This window comes from Pygocentrus nattereri, chromosome 6 (assembly GCF_015220715.1).
Source record: "Pygocentrus nattereri isolate fPygNat1 chromosome 6, fPygNat1.pri, whole genome shotgun sequence".
NCBI lineage: Eukaryota > Metazoa > Chordata > Actinopteri > Characiformes > Serrasalmidae > Pygocentrus > Pygocentrus nattereri.
In genome coordinates, this window is record NC_051216.1 from 4,668,961 (window position 1) to 4,684,773 (window position 15,813).

At 45.3% G+C, this 15,813-nt stretch overlaps 1 protein-coding gene across 1 annotated transcript in view; it reads left to right on the top strand.

Moving 5' to 3' along the window:
- Positions 1-1,427: 1,427 nt before the first annotated feature.
- dars1 (aspartyl-tRNA synthetase 1) overlaps positions 1,428-15,813 on the top strand; it is a 74,547-nt gene continuing 60,161 nt past the window's right edge. The window contains exons 1-4 of the mRNA XM_037539555.1: positions 1,428-1,582; positions 10,604-10,706; positions 14,271-14,300; positions 15,260-15,317. Coding sequence (XP_037395452.1) covers positions 1,560-1,582; positions 10,604-10,706; positions 14,271-14,300; positions 15,260-15,317 — 214 coding nt within the window. The 5' untranslated portion in view covers positions 1,428-1,559. The remainder of the gene's footprint in view (positions 1,583-10,603; positions 10,707-14,270; positions 14,301-15,259; positions 15,318-15,813) is intronic.

Genomic DNA, 15,813 nt, shown 5'->3' on the forward strand with positions numbered 1-15,813 from the left:
AACATGTTTCCAAGTTATGATACAGAAAAAATGACCAAAAATTAAGATACAAGCTTTTGCTTAATATACATATATAAATACACACACACACACACACACACACACACACACACACACACATATATGTATATATCGCTGTTGTTGGAATAAAGCCTTGTGTCTCCTTTGCTGGCATGATGTGAAAATACCTGTTGTGAGTAGATCTGTGGTGCATTAATAGGTAAACGTGGCTGAGGCCCCAGCGCTCCCAGCGTTCCCAGCGCTCCCAGCGCTCAGGGGAACATTCAGCACAGTACATTTCATTTCTGAATAGAAACACATGATTTAATCCCATTCCAAATAAGCTAGGTGTCCCCAGTGTCCAGCGGCCTGAGGAGAAATAGCCCTCTGAGGTCAGAGCTATTACGAGCAGAGTGGACGTTTTCTCTCAGGGGAGACATTTTCAGTCCATTACTGCCCCCATATAACAATTACACAGGCATTTTTCCACGGACTGGAGATAAGGAAGCCATTAGGGTAAAACAAACCTCCTTACGCGCCGGACGATTGTTCATATTTAAAACAGCCGGAGTGTCAGCACTCAGGACTCGGCTCCCGGAGAGCTGCGTTTGATTGATTACAGCAAAGCAAAGTGTGAACAAAGCTGGGCCACAGCTTACGGACTGCGGCGCACACTGCTGCCCAAAGTGGTGGAGGGTTCCTCAGGGGTTCTACAGTGAAGACGGTGGCTTTATGGAGAACCATGAACACTCCAAGAACCATCTGCATGCTTAAAGGGTTCTTTGCATGGGGGGATGGTTCTTCAGATCGATGGAGAATGTGTTGTATGTGGTTCTATTTAGAACCTAATTAAGAATGGTTCTCTGTTGCAACAAAAAGGGTTCTGGTACTGTCACAAGCTTCCCATCGGAACAGTGGCAGAACCCTTTTTGGTGCTATTTTGAGCCACATACAGCCCTTTTTTTTCATCTCTGTGTTTATTGTATTGCATTGTACTGTTTGTTTGTTTGTTTGTTTATTTATGCACGCTGTACAACAAAGTGATTTTTTTACACTTTTCAGTTAAAAGAAACAATTTAACTCTCATTTAAATAGTAAGTGGTCAATCATATATATATATATATATATATATATATATATATATATATGTGTGTGTGTGTGTGTGTATATAAATATTAATAAATCACAAAAAAGTCATTATTTACGTGACTTACCAGCCATTTAATGAATTAATGAAATAAAAGTGTAATAACAAACAAAAATGCACACCCAAAATACATGTGCGTAAATAGCTCATTAATTAAAGAATAAATAAATACAGTATAACGCATTTAGTCCTTTAAAAGAGAAAATAATTTATAATAATGTTTATATAAGATGTGACACCGAGACCGTCTCAGCGGAACCTTCGCTTAGTCGAGCGTTTCCACCCGGTCCGTCCTTTCCCGCGTGCTCCCAGCGCTGTTAGCCGTTAGCATTTAGCAGCAGCGCAGTTCAGAAGGAAAATAGAGTGAAAACAGAACCGGGACGGAACCGAACCGGAGCGGAGCGGACCAGACATGACTAAAGAACAGGTCACAGGGTGAGTGGAGCGCTGTTCGGCCCGGCCGAGGGCGGTTTTGGTGCCGTTTTGGGGGGCGAGTGTCGGCCGGGTTGCGTCAGCCTCGCCTGAGCGGCTTCACCGCCCGCAGTTCGTATTAAACCGGTACCGGTACCGGTCACCTTGAAATCAGGGAAGAGCAGGGAAGACGCGCCGGCAGGGTCCGCGAGTCCACTCAGCGGGGTTCGGGAGGCGGACAGCAGCTTTAGCGTTCATTTCGCCTCATTACCAGGACCCGGTCCAGTCTGACCCGGTCCACTGCTCCTCAGGTTGAAGATGAGGTGATTAGTCGGTATCAGTCGGAGTAAAGATGCGTCTCTCCTCCTCAGATCAGCCTCCGCTGCTGAATCAGTGCAGAGCAGAGCAGTGGGGTGAAAACTGGGCCAGCAGAGCTGAGCAGACAGACAGGCAGACAGACAGACAGACAGAATTCAGTATTATATTATCCAGGTTTATCACAGTGGCACCACTGTGATGACATTTAAAGGGACATTTTGGCATAAATCTGTCTCTCTGTCTGTCTGTCTGTTTCCCTGTTTATCTATCTGTCTGTCTGTCTGTCTGTTTCCCTGTTTATCTATTTGTCTGTCTGTCTGTCTGTCTGTCTGTCTATCTCTCTTTCTGTCTGTCTGTCTATCTGTTTCCCTGTTTATCTATCTGTCTTTCTCTCTTTCTGTCTCTCTGTCTATCTACCTGTTTACCTATCTGTCTGTCTATCTGTCTATCTCTCTGTCTGTCTGTCTGTCTGTCTGTCTGTCTACCAGTATAGCTCTGAGCTTCATGAATTGTACCGAATTCAAGACTAATGCGCCTCTTGTGCCTGAATGCAATCAAATCCTCACAGCAATGTTCCAATCTCTAACGTAAAGCCTTCCCAGAAGAGTCGACCCCTTCATGGTGTTAATAGACTGAAAGCCAGCGTGCCGGGAGATTTGCTCTGCGTCCAAAAGTCGAGCTGTTCCAGCGTTTCTGGTTCTGGTTCTGATTCATTTCAGAGGAACCGCTGGACTTTCGGGCGCAGAGCAAATCTCCCGGCACTCTGGCTTTCAGTCAGCAGAACCTCCTTACTTTGCTTTCCGCTGAAGGATCTCTAACAGACCCACGGCGGCACTCGGAGCCCTCACGTGTGGACGGTCGCTGGACAGGGTCAGTCTCAGTTTCAGCGGCTGCAGTCCAGAAGGGGCTGGATGTGCTGTGAAAGCACTGCCTCGTTTCCGCTGAAGGGGGAGTCCACAGATTTTTCAGAATTCCTACATAACGTAGATGTAAACACAGCGACTCTGAGTGGTTTGATGTGAAGTGATCTGAAGAAACTAGCAGTCAGACGTCTTTACAGTGGGGGTGATGGGAACCAGGCGTCGCCATGACGACAACACAGATATAGACACTTTATTTACCATCCAGAACCACCAGAGAACCTACACGAGTCTTCTGAGCTTATATGGAATGTTGATGATGGAAAACGGTGGAAAATCTGGAATAATGAGTTTCGTTTGGGGACTGTTTTGCCGCACAGCGCCCTGCATGTCTCCCTCCACCATGAATAGACTTTAAAATGACATTTTGGTCTTAAATCTTCTCGAGCTTTTAGAGGTGGACGTCTGGTTCCCATCACCACCACTGTGAACAGTTCTGACTCCAAGCTTCTCTAGATCGGAGAATTTCACACCAAACCGCTCTGAGCGACTCCGTTTACATGTGAACCACTTAATAATGCAGAAATTTTGAGAAGCGGGTGGGATTCCCCTTTCAGCCCCAGTGCTCATTTAAAGGGCCCATATCCTGCTTTTCTCCCTAAGGTCCAGTTGTTATGTTCGTGTGGTTTTATAGTCATAACTGATCATTTTCCCACATCTCATCGTTTCTTACAGTTTAGCAGGCTGTGTCTTTAAAACACATATGTTAATTAGGTCTGTTACGATTGGCTGCCGTGCACTGCACCTCATTCGAAAAGCAGTCTGGGCTGAAACACCCCTTATGACTTCACTGTGAGTGGGCGGAGCTAAACGACACTCTAAAAAAGCAAAGACTGTGGTTCTGTTACCCAGAAATATATATGATGGTGCATAGGGTTCTTTGAGTGTTCATGGTTCTATATAGAATCTTTTTGAAAGGGGTTCTAGTAAAGGGTTCCATAAAGCACTAAAAAGGGTTCTTCCATTATTACGATATCAAGCTTGTAATAACAGAAGAACCCTTTCTGGTGCTGTATAGAACCCTTTTCAGAAAGGTGCGATACAGAACCACATGCAGCATGTTCTCCATCAATCCGAAGAACCATTTCACCATGCAAAGGACCGTTTAATAGTGCAAAGGGTTTGAGTGTTCATGGTTCTATATAGAATCTTTTTGGAAGGGGTTCTATAAAGCACCAAAAGGGTTCTTCTCTTATTACGATATTAAGCTTGTAATAATAGAGGAACCCTCTTTGGTGCTGAATAGAATCATGTACAGCACGTTCTCCATCAGTCTAAAGAACCATTTAATGGTGCAAAGGGTTCTCTGAGTGTTCATGGTTTTGGATAGAATCTTTTCTATATAGCACCGTTCTGAAAAGGGTTCTATACAGCACCAAAAAGGGTTCTTCCATTATTACGATGTCAAGCTTGTAATAATAGAAGAACCCTTTTCAGAACGTTGCAATGTAGAATCATGTGCAGCACGTTCTCCATCAATCCGAAGAACCATTTCACCATGCAAAGAACCGTTTAATAGTGCAAAGGGTTCATTTGATAAAGAACCCTTGAAGAACCAAAATGGGATGTTGTTTGCAGCTTTAATGTTCCTAATATGGGCTGTTGGTGGTACTACGTACTACATAACACTCCCTTGTTCCCAAAAAATCTAGAACGCTGTGGTTTTTCCGAGATACGGGCCCTTTAACTGAAGCTGTGTAGGCAGTGTGTGGTGCAGGTTTGTGGTCTTTTTGGGGGGGTTAAATATCCCGAATGCCGGGCTGGTTGATCATTGACCTGCTCCTCACGCCCCGTTTTGAAGGGACGTCCTGCGGCCAGGAGCTGGAATGGGGCTGAAGGGAACGTTCCTCCGTGAATTCAGACGAGAGCTCCTCTGGCTGAACTGCTCCTGTTGGGTCACCCAATTTCCTCCGGCCTCGTTGTGCGCTGACGAGTAAATGAGAGGGAGGCGCTTTAACGCATTCGGTTTGAGCTCTTGGTAAACATCCAGTTCTCTCGGCACCGTCGCCGAACTGGCAGCCTTTAAATCGCCGAGGATTTTCGCCACAGAGGAGCTTCTGTTAAAGTTCTTTAGGGTTGGTGGTGATCACAATAGTGAGGATGGGCATTAAAGGGGATTTCCACCCTTTTTTCAAAATTTCTGCGTAATTAAATGGTTCGTTTCAGTGGGGGTGATGGGAACCAGGCGTCGCCATGACTACAACACAGATATAGACACTTTATTTACCATCCAGAACCACCAGAGAACCCACACGAGTCTCCTGAGGTTATATGGAATGCTGATGATGGAAAACAGTGGAAAATCTGGAATAATGAGTTTTCTTTGGGGACTATTTTGCCGCACAGCGCCCTGCATGTCTCCCTCCACCATGAATGGAGTTGAAGTTCTCTAAACTCTCATAAAACAGCGTCTCAGTCATCAGGCAGTGAATTCAGAACCAGTTCATGTAGGAGCTTTCTGTAGGAGCTTTTAGAGGGACGTCTGGTTCCCATCACCACCACTGTGAGCAGTTCTGACTCGGTGAGTGTATCTAGAACCGAGTGTTTCACACCAAACCGCTCTGAACGACTCTGACTACATCTTAAAATGAAAACAAGGTGGACTTGATGTGACTTTGGCCTTGTCCACACGTGTTGTTTTAACACACAAAAAAAAAAAGGTTCTTCAAGGTTTCCATATAGAACCATGAGCACTCAGAGATCTTTGCATGATTAAAGGAACAGGAATTAAACTGTAGTGATCGGGATGCGCTGGTGTGAGAGCTGCTGATGCTGATATTCTACATTTCTGTAAAATGAGACACACAAACACGTATAAACTGTAGAAATCTCTGTGGATTAGCTCTACAAACAAATGTAGTATTTCTGAAACGGTTGCAGTGAAATGAATAAAATGGTATTTTAGTGCAGTATCCCAGCATTCCAGTTTAAAATAAATACATCGTCAAATGTGAACGCAGATTAATAAACGTATCAGTATCTGAAGTTTCAGTATCTTAGTGCTGCAGTCATCAGTGTGTTTAGTTTTCTGTGGTTTGTGAACAAGCTGAAACGGAGAAAATGCACCAGCAAATCAGCCACATTAAAAAAAAACCCTTATTTTTCACTGATTAATGTTTAGCTGTGTTACAAGCTGAGCATGTTTTTAAGCTGATTTGTTGATTTATTTTTTGAAGCATGACAAATCAACTAAATCAGACCAAAACGCAAAGAAAGCTCACTAAATCGGCCCAAAACACAGATATCTCACTAAATTGGCCCAAAAGGCAAAGGTGAATCGCAAAACCGGCCCAAAAGGCAAAGGTGAATCGCAAAACCGGCCCAAAAGGCAAAGGTGAATCGCAAAACCGGCCCAAAAGGCAAAGGTGAATCGCAAAACCGGCCCAAAAGGCAAAGGTGAATCGCAAAACCGGCCCAAAAGGCAAAGGGGAATCGCAAAACCGGCCCAAAAGGCAAAGGGGAATCGCAAAACCGGCCCAAAAGGCAAAGGGGAATCGCAAAACCGGCCCAAAAGGCAAAGGGGAATCGCAAAACCGGCCCAAAAGGCAAAGGTGAATCGCAAAACCGGCCCAAAAGGCAAAGGTGAATCGCAAAACCGGCCCAAAAGGCAAAGGTGAATCGCAAAACCGGCCCAAAAGGCAAAGGTGAATCGCAAAAACCGGCCCAAAAGGCAAAGGGGAATCGCAAAACCGGCCCAAAAGGCAAAGGGGAATCGCAAAACCGGCCCAAAAGGCAAAGGGGAATCGCAAAACCGGACCAAAAGGCAAAGGGGAATCGCAAAACCGGCCCAAAAGGCAAAGGGGAATCGCAAAACCGGCCCAAAAGGCAAAGGGGAATCGCAAAACCGGCCCAAAAGGCAAAGGGGAATTGCAAAACCGGCCCAAAAGGCAAAGGGGAATCAACAAATTGCTCAAAAACGCAAAGAAGAATCACAAAATTGGCCTAAAAGGCAAAGGTGGATCAGTTAATCAGCGTAACAACGCAGAGGTGAATCACTAAACGGCCCTAAAAGGCAGAGGTAAATGACTGGTGATGAGTCGGGTTTGGATCACGCCGTAACGCTGCACACAGTAAACGAGTGAATTTATCTGGTGTTTCCTGGTGTTTGAACTGCTTGTCCTGAACTGCAGTTATTAGAGACCCAGGATCTGCTTAGAAGCTTGTTCTGTGCTCACTGTCAGTTTGTCAGAGGGATGGGAACACCAGGCAGGCCGAGCCCCCCCTGCGGTGGAGGACCACCTGTTCTAGAGGTTTCAAATTAAACAGAGCCGTTCCTGCTCGCCCTGTCATTTCCCCGGACCTGCCGCCGCTCAGCCGAGCGGTCAGAGCGGCCCTGTGGTTAATAACCCGGCTGTAACGAGCCGATGCCGAACAGCTGCAGGACAGCCGCAGCGCCGCGAGCGCGCTTATCCACCGTGGTCCTCACCCATTGTGTTTCTCGACCTTTAACCTGCCATCGCAGCCTGAAACTCCGCCCTCGGGCTTCCTGAAGGACTCCTCTGTGCCAGCAGGTCCGGCTGTAAAACACTTTGATCTGAAACTGAGTAACATGGCGCTGAATTAGGGTTTATCACAGGCAGGATCAGGCCTGTATTGCTCGGGTTAATGGAAAACCTTCCGACGGCTTAGAGAGGCACATTCCTCTCACGGCCGGACGCTTAGTTACAGTCGTTAGGAACAAACGAGAAACTGAGGCGGAGACGATTTCAGTGAAGTTTCAGCAGTCGAATAATAATTAGTACGTTTTAATATTTGAGTGTCTGTAATGGAGCTCGGCACATAGGAAGGATTACACACACACACACACACACACACACACACACACACACACACACACACACACACACGCCACTTTATTAGGTACTGCTAGTAAAAGGTTGGACCCCCTTTTGCCTTCAGACCTGCTTTAATTCTTCGTGGCAGACTTTCACCAAGGTGTTGGAAACGTTCCTCAGAGATTCTGGTTGGTTATTTGAGTTCCTGTTGTCTTTCTATCATCTGGAACCAGTCTGCCCGTTCTCCTCTGACCTCTCACATCAACAAGGCATTTTCGTCCACACAACTGACCGCTCACTGGATATTTCCTCTTTTTCGGACCGTTCTCTGTAAACCCTAGAGATGGTTGTGTGTGAAAATCCCAGCAGATCAGCAGTTTCTGAAATACTCAGACCAGCCCGTCTGGCACCAACAACCACGCCACGTTCAAAGTCTCTTAAATCCCCTTTCTTCCCCGTTCTGATGCTCGGTCTGCACTTCAGCAAGTTGTCTTGACCACCTCTACACGCCTAAATGCAGTGAGCTGTGGCCGCGTGATTGGCTGATTAGATATTTGTGTTAACAAGCAACAGAACAGGTTGTACCTAATAAACACACACAGATCAGGCGTAAAATCCTGACCACCTCCTTGTGTCCATCTTAACGGCTCCACTTACTGTATAGCTGCTCTCTGTAGTTCTACAGTTACAGACTGTAGTCCATCTGTTTCTCTGATACTCTGTTACCCTGTTCTTCAGTGGTCAGGACCCCCATGGACCCTCACAGAGCAGGTACTATTTGGGTGGTGGGTCATTCTCAGCAGTGCCGTAACACCGACGTGGTGGTGGTGTGTTAGTGTGTGTTGTGCTGGTGCGAGTGGATCAGACACAGCAGAGCTGCTGGAGTTTTTAAACACCTCAGTGTCGCTGCTGGACTGAGAACAGTCCACCAACCAAAAATATCCAGCCAGCAGCGTCCTGTGACCACTGATGAAGGACTAGAGGATGACCAGCACAAACTGATGAGCTGTCATCTCTGACTCTACATCTAGTACCTGCTCTGTGAGGGTCCATAAGGTTTTATATGAGGCGGTTTCTGCTTCCGTGACTAACGATGGTCTTGAACCCGTATGAAAGTAGCTGTATTGTTACAGTAGATAGATTGTAGGGTTTTTTAGTGCTTTGATGTCTTTATTACAGAGCGTGTTAAAACAGAAGACGTCAGCTTTAGTGTCTGTGGACCGACTGTATTGATAATTGTAACATGATTCAGGTGTTAAAGTTCTTTGTAATTAGACGAGCTGAGTCAGGTGGGTTGGAGCTGAAAGGCCTGTGAATGGTTGAGGAGAATTTGCTCCTAGGGCTGAGAACTGCTTCTCCACTGAGTACTAGAGTAATAAGTTTAAGGGTGCCTGAAATATCAGCAAGTGTGTAACATTGCCAGAGCTGCAGCTATGGACTTCATACTCAGTTAATCGGTCAGTTATGACTTTGATGAATCCGTAAGTTGGGAAAGTGTAGATTAGTCTGGCAGTAGTATTTCATTTTTAAGATTACGAGACCCTTATTGGTCCCACAAACGGGGAAATTCCACCTCCGCATTTAACCCATCCATGCAGTGAAACACCACATACACACTAGTGAACACACACACTAGGGGGCAGTGAGCACACTTGCCCGGAGCGGTGGGCAGCCCTATCCGCAGCGCCCGGGGAGCAGTTGGGGGTTAGGTGTCTTGCTCAAGGACACCTCAGTCATGTGCTGTCGGCTCTGGGGATCGAACCGGCGACCTTCCGGTCACGAGGCTGGATCCCTGACCTCCAGCCCACGACTGCCCCAGTTTAGTAAATTAAAAATACAGTGAATATTCTTGCTGCATTAAAAGTATAGAACACAACTTTATCTACGTTTTCTATGACTTTCATCTCGTTCAGGTTTTTTGTATATTGTATAGGTTTTTAAATGAGGAAAGTACTTGGAAACTGTAGATATTGGTCTGGCAATAATGTTTCAGTCACCAAATGAAAAATGCAAGGAATATTCTTGCTTTATTAAAAACCCAAAGCCTTGTTCATATTTTCTAAGTAAGGTTTTGTATACAGGGTTTGATATGAGGCGTTTGAGGTGTTTATATATTGTACAGGCCTGTTAAAAGCGCAGAAGACTCGTGTAGGTTGACAGGTGGTTTTGGAAAGTATATAAAGTGTCTGTATCTGTGTTGTAGTCATGGCAACCCCTGGTTCCCATCACCACCACAATAAACACGTCTGAACCATTTCACACCAAACCCCTTTGAATCGCGCTGTTTACATCTCAGAAACCCAGTTATGGAGGAACTGAATAAACCTGTTGGAATTTCCCCGTCATTTTCCGTGAGCTGTCGCCTGATGACTGTGGCGATTATAGGGGTCCAAGCACTGTGCGCCCTGAGCCTGTGCAGCACAAATTATGGGCAGTTTTTAGAACAACCACGATTTATAGTAGCTGTGGGGTCTTAAAAGCAGATGTTTGCCAAAGTCCCCACACACACACACACACACACACACTGACCTTTTGACCTTGGTGTAGCAAGCACCAAAAGTCAAAATGTGTATAAATCGGAATATAATTGTATTTGGATAGCTGTTGAGTGAACTAAATAATTCCAGAGCAGTGTTTTAGTTTCCGAGATTTCCATGTTAAACTCACTGAAACTTTCTCCTAGGAACAATACAACTGGACTTGGCTGCAGGGGGTTGGTTTCCCTGCTGATGAGATTGTCTGTAAAGCTTAAAAGCACTTAGCAAGATCTGTCGCTTATCTCTGCCGTCCCCACCCCGACCCTTTTCTGGATATCTCTCCGGCGTTCCCAGGCCGCTGTTGTGTTTAGCGTGTGTGGAAACAATCGCCTAAGGAGCGCGTTGAGTTAAAAATCCAGCCTTGATGGAGTGATGGGGCGAGGGTGGGGTGCAGAAGGCCTTTCCGGGAGGAAACGGGCAGAAAGAAAGAAAAGAGGGAGCCGGATGAGCCGCTTTGTTTGAGTTTTTTTTTTTTTTTTTTTTTTCCTGTTTCAGAGCGGCCGAGGAGGAGCAGCAGGCCCAGTCGAAGAAAGCGCTGAAGAAACAGCAGAAGGAAGCAGAGAAAGCGGCGAAAAAGGCTGAAAAGCAGGCCAAGCTGGTGAGTGGACAGTGCACACCAGCTGTGGCACAGCCTGGCTGGAAGGGAGGAGGGGGACCATTGTGTCCGAATTCCTGCGCTTATTCGTCTGTTTACAGGCGGCCGAACAAAACAGCATTTCATCTAAAACTGGTATAGTGACATCACGACACAAACAGCCTTAAAAAAACATCTCTAGCTGTCATCGGTATGCATGCGCAGCCGGACGCACTATAAAAAGCCCAGCTGTACCACAGCTGGAGTTGGAAATCTGCAGAGCTGTGAAAATAAACAGACATTGGCAGGTGGAAACATCGCAAGTGCTGGGTCATAAATCCTTTTTTTATTGGCGTTATATCAAGCAATATAAAGATCTACAGCTCATATTGGTGTTTTTTATTTATTTGCTTCCTGATAATCAAGCAGCTCTTTATCACATTACAGAACTGACGGAAATCACAAATAACCCCCTTTCCCTCCCGTCGCTCCCCGTCCCGCTGGTCCATCCAGCCGCGCTTTCTGTGCATACTGTTATACCATTTACTGAATAAAACTGAATGAAAAGATTTTAAAAAATGAGAAAGTGAGAGAAAAGGATGTTGTTCTATAAGATGAGTCTCACAGAACTTGTTCCAGTCTTTTCGTCACATCACAACAAATCTGTCTCCATGTCTCAAGAGCAGATGTTGAAATGGCCAATGTCGTACACTTGGATTACGTGGGGGAAGCCGCCTCTGTGCAGTATGTATGTGTGTGTGTGTGTCTATGATCATCTGCCTCCATCTTGCCCTATCCACTGCCTCCTCTACTTTCACACTAACCATCTCCATGTCCACCTTCACTACATCCATAAACCTTCTCTGAGGTCTACCTCTTCTCCTTCTACCCGGCAGCTCCATCTCCAACATTCTTTGCCCAATATATCCACTATTCCTCCTCAACACATGTCCAAACCATCTCAACCTGGCCTCTCTGGCTTTATCTCCAAACTGCTCCACCTTCACCGTCCCTCTGATCTGCTCATTTCTAATCTTGTCCATCCTGGTCACTCCCAACGAAAATCTCAGCATCTTCATCTCCGCCACCTCCAGCTCAGCCTCCTGTCTTTTAGACAGAGCCACAGTCTCCAAACCAAACATCATAGCAGGACGCACTGCTGTCTTGTAGACCTTCCCTTTCACTCTTGCTGCTATCCTTCTGTCACACATCAGCCCTGACACCCGTCTCCACCCACTCCATCCTGCCTGCACCCTCTTCTTCACCTCTTTTCTACACTGTCCATTGCTCTGGATGGTTGACCCAAGATATTTGAAGTCATCCACCTTTACGACCTCTACTCCTTGCATCTTCACCTTTCCACCTGCCTCCCTCTCATTCACACACATGTATTCCGTCTTGTCTCTACTGACCTTCATTCCTCTCCTCTCCAGTGCAAACCTCCACCTCTCCAGATTCTCTTCCACCTGCTCTCAACTCTCACCACAGATTACAATGTCATCTGCAAACATCATGGTCCATGGAGCCTCCTGCCTGACCTCATCTGTCAACCTGACCATTGCAAACAAGAAGTGTCTCAAAGCTGATCCCTGATGTAACCCCACCTTCACCTTGAAACCATGTCACTCCAACTGCACACCTCACCACTGTCTCACTATCCTCATACATGTCCTGCACCACCCTAACATACTTTTCAGCTACACCTGACTTCCTCATACAGTACCACAGTTCCTCTCTTGGCACCCTATCATCTGCCTTCTCTAGATCCACAAAGACACAATGCAGCTCCTTCTGACCTTCTCTGTACTTCTCTACCAACACTCTCAACGCAAAAACTGCATCTGCGGTGCTCTTTCTGGGCATGAAACCAAACTGCTGCTCACTGATCTGAACCTCTCGCCTTAGCCTTGCTTCAACAACTCTTTCCCATACCTTCATGGTGTGGCTCCTCAACTTTATACCTCTGTAGTTACTGCAGCTCTGCACATCACCCTTGTTCTTAAAAATGGGGACCAGTGCACTGCTTCTCCACTCATCAGGCATCCTCTCACTCTCCAGGAGTTTGTTAAACAACCCGGTTAAAAAGTCCACTGCCTTCTCTCCTAAACATCTCCATACCTCCACAGGTATGTCATCTGGACCAACTGCCTTTCCATTCTTCATCCTTTTTAAAGCTGCCCTCACTTCCACCTTACTAATTCTCTGCACTTCCTGATCCACTATCTCTCCCCCCGTTGTCCTCCTCTCTCTCTCTCGTTTTCCTCATTCATTAGTTCTTCAAAGTCCTCCTTCCATCTACTCAACACTCTCTGTTCACTCACTAGTACATTTCCCTCTCTATCCTTTATCAGCCTAACCTGCTGTACATCCTTTCCAGCTCTATCTCTCTGTTTAGCCAAATGATACAAGTCCTTTACTCCTTCTTTACTGTCCAGCCTCTCATACAGCTCATCAGAGGCCTGAGCTTTTGCCTTTGCCACCATTCTTTTCGCTGTGTGGCTAGTCTCACAGCACTCCTGCCTACTTCCTTCATACACACATGCATATATATATATATATATATATATATATATATAAATATATATGCACGCTCGCACGCACATATATATATATATATATAAATACAAAAACACACAATCAATAAGAAACGATGTGTGTATGTATGTATGTGTATGAGTGTGTATATATATATATATATATATATATATATATATATATATATATATATATATATATATATATATATATATATATATATGTATGTATAAACACGCACATAAATAATTAATTAATAATTAATAATGAGATGATAAAGTGGGGTAAGAAAATGGATGATTCATGCTGGATTAAAGCCCCCACTGATCTACTAAGTGATATAAATCGTGGTCTGTGTGATGTTTGACGCTCAGTTATTTATGGACCTGTATGTGAATCCGATGTTCTCGTTGGCTGCCGTTTGTTGTGCCTCACTCAGAGAACGCTGTGAGAACACTGACCTGCTGCATGTTTCTTTATAGAGAGCAAAATTAGTTCAATTTAACTGGATTTGCTGCAACACAATACGCCAAATATTGAATAAAATGACTGCGTTGGCAGTTTTTTATAGTTATTTTTAAAATGTAGCTCTTCTGGTTCTTTTTTCTTGGTTCCAACTGATCAGATTTCTGAAAATGTAAATTTCCTGATGTCCTATACTGTGAAAATTTCTTGAAATATCGCAATACTATATTTTTGCTGTGTCACCCCTCTACATCAAACTTCCTTTATTCAGAAAGGTGAGGGGAAGTTGGTTTTCCATGATTTGGGCCTTTTTAGAGAAATCATGTGGCCACAGAGGCAAAGAGAACCCGCCTACTGTTACTCCTCTGTTGTGCGACATGGGAAATGCTCATCATGTAAACAGTGATTATGAGTGTTTTTGGTAAATAAACTCACACAAACTTTATAAATAGACCATAGGAGGAAAATGAAGTAGAGTCAGAGTTTGAGACTGTTAGATCTCCAGTGGAGTGAAGGAGCCAGAAGTTGTAGAGATGAAGTCCTGCTGTTTTACTGAGTGCTGAGTTTGTGTTCTTCTCTTGTTTCCAGGCGGCGGAGCAGCAGACTGCTGATGAGGATGTGAGTGTTTTGCCAAATTACGTTAACGGAGGCCAAATCTGGGACATAATGCTGATAAATATCAGTGCATAATGATGAATATCAGCACAGATCATTTTGTAGTGTCAGCGCAGTCGAGTTGAGTTGAGATGTTCACTCACTGAGCAGTTTATTAGGTACCCCAACCTTGTTTCTACACTGTACCCCTTTCATCAGCTCCACTGACCGTATAGCTGGTCTCTGTAGTTCTACAGTTACAGACTGTAGTCCATCTGTTTCTCTGATACTCTGTTACCCTGTTCTTCAGTGGTCAGGACCCCCATGGACCCTCACAGAGCAGGTACTATTTGGGTGGTGGGTCATTCTCAGCACTGCAGTAACACTGACGTGGTGGTGGTGTGATAGTGTGTGCTGTGCTGGTCTGAGTGGATCACACACAGCAGTGCTGCGTGAGTTTTTAAACACTGTGTCCACTCACTGTCCACTCTATTAGACACTCCTACCTTGTCGGTCCACCTTGCAGATGTAAAGTCAGAGACGACAGCTCATCTGCTGCTGCACAGTTTGTGTTGGTCGTCCTCTAGTCCTTCATCAGTGGTCACTGGACACTGTTGGCTGGATGTTTCTGGTTGGTGGACTATTCTCAGTCCAGCAGCGACACTGAGGTGTTTAAAACCTCCAGCAGCACTGCTGTCTGATCCACTCAGACCAGCACAACACACACTAACACACCACCACCACCACGTCAGCGTTACTGCAGTGCTGAGAATGACCCACCACCCAAACAGTACCTGCTCTGTGAGGGTCCATGGGGGTCCTGACCACTGAAGAACAGGGTAACAGAGTATCAGAGAAACAGATGGACTACAGTCTGTAACTGTAGAACTACAGAGTGCAGCTATACAGTAAGTGGAGCTGATAAGATGGACAGTGGGTGTAGCTACAAGGTAACACGTCCTTCTTTCTCTCTTCCTCCTCAGGACTTTGCTAAGGATCGTTATGGAGTTTCTGCTATGGTCCAGTCGCAGGAGAAAGTGGGTGAGTGGCTTCACCTTTGTCTGCCGCACACTTGGCTCACCTCTTCAGTAGCTCAGTGTGTGTAGAGGGGCACTTCAGGGTGTAAGTCACAACAATAAATGGGGCAGTAAGAGTGTTTACAGCCCCCTCACCTCACACCCCTTGGGGCCCACACACAAACTTAGAAGCTGAACGAAGTGTCCCACCACGATACTGAAGATCTACCACACTACAGTGATTTTAATCCAGTATGAATCTGCAGTGTGTAGTTTTACAGTCTGACTGTAATAATTGTGGAGGGATTTTAATCCAGTATGAATCTGCAGTGTGTAGTTTTACAGTCTGACTGTAATAATTGTGGAGTGATTTTAATCCAGTATGAATCTGCAGTGTGTAGTTTTACAGTCTGACTGTAATAATTGTGGAGGGATTTTAATCCAGTATGAATCTGCAGTGTGTAGTTTTACAGTCTGACTGTAATAATTGTGGAGGGATTTTAATCCAGTATGAATCTGCA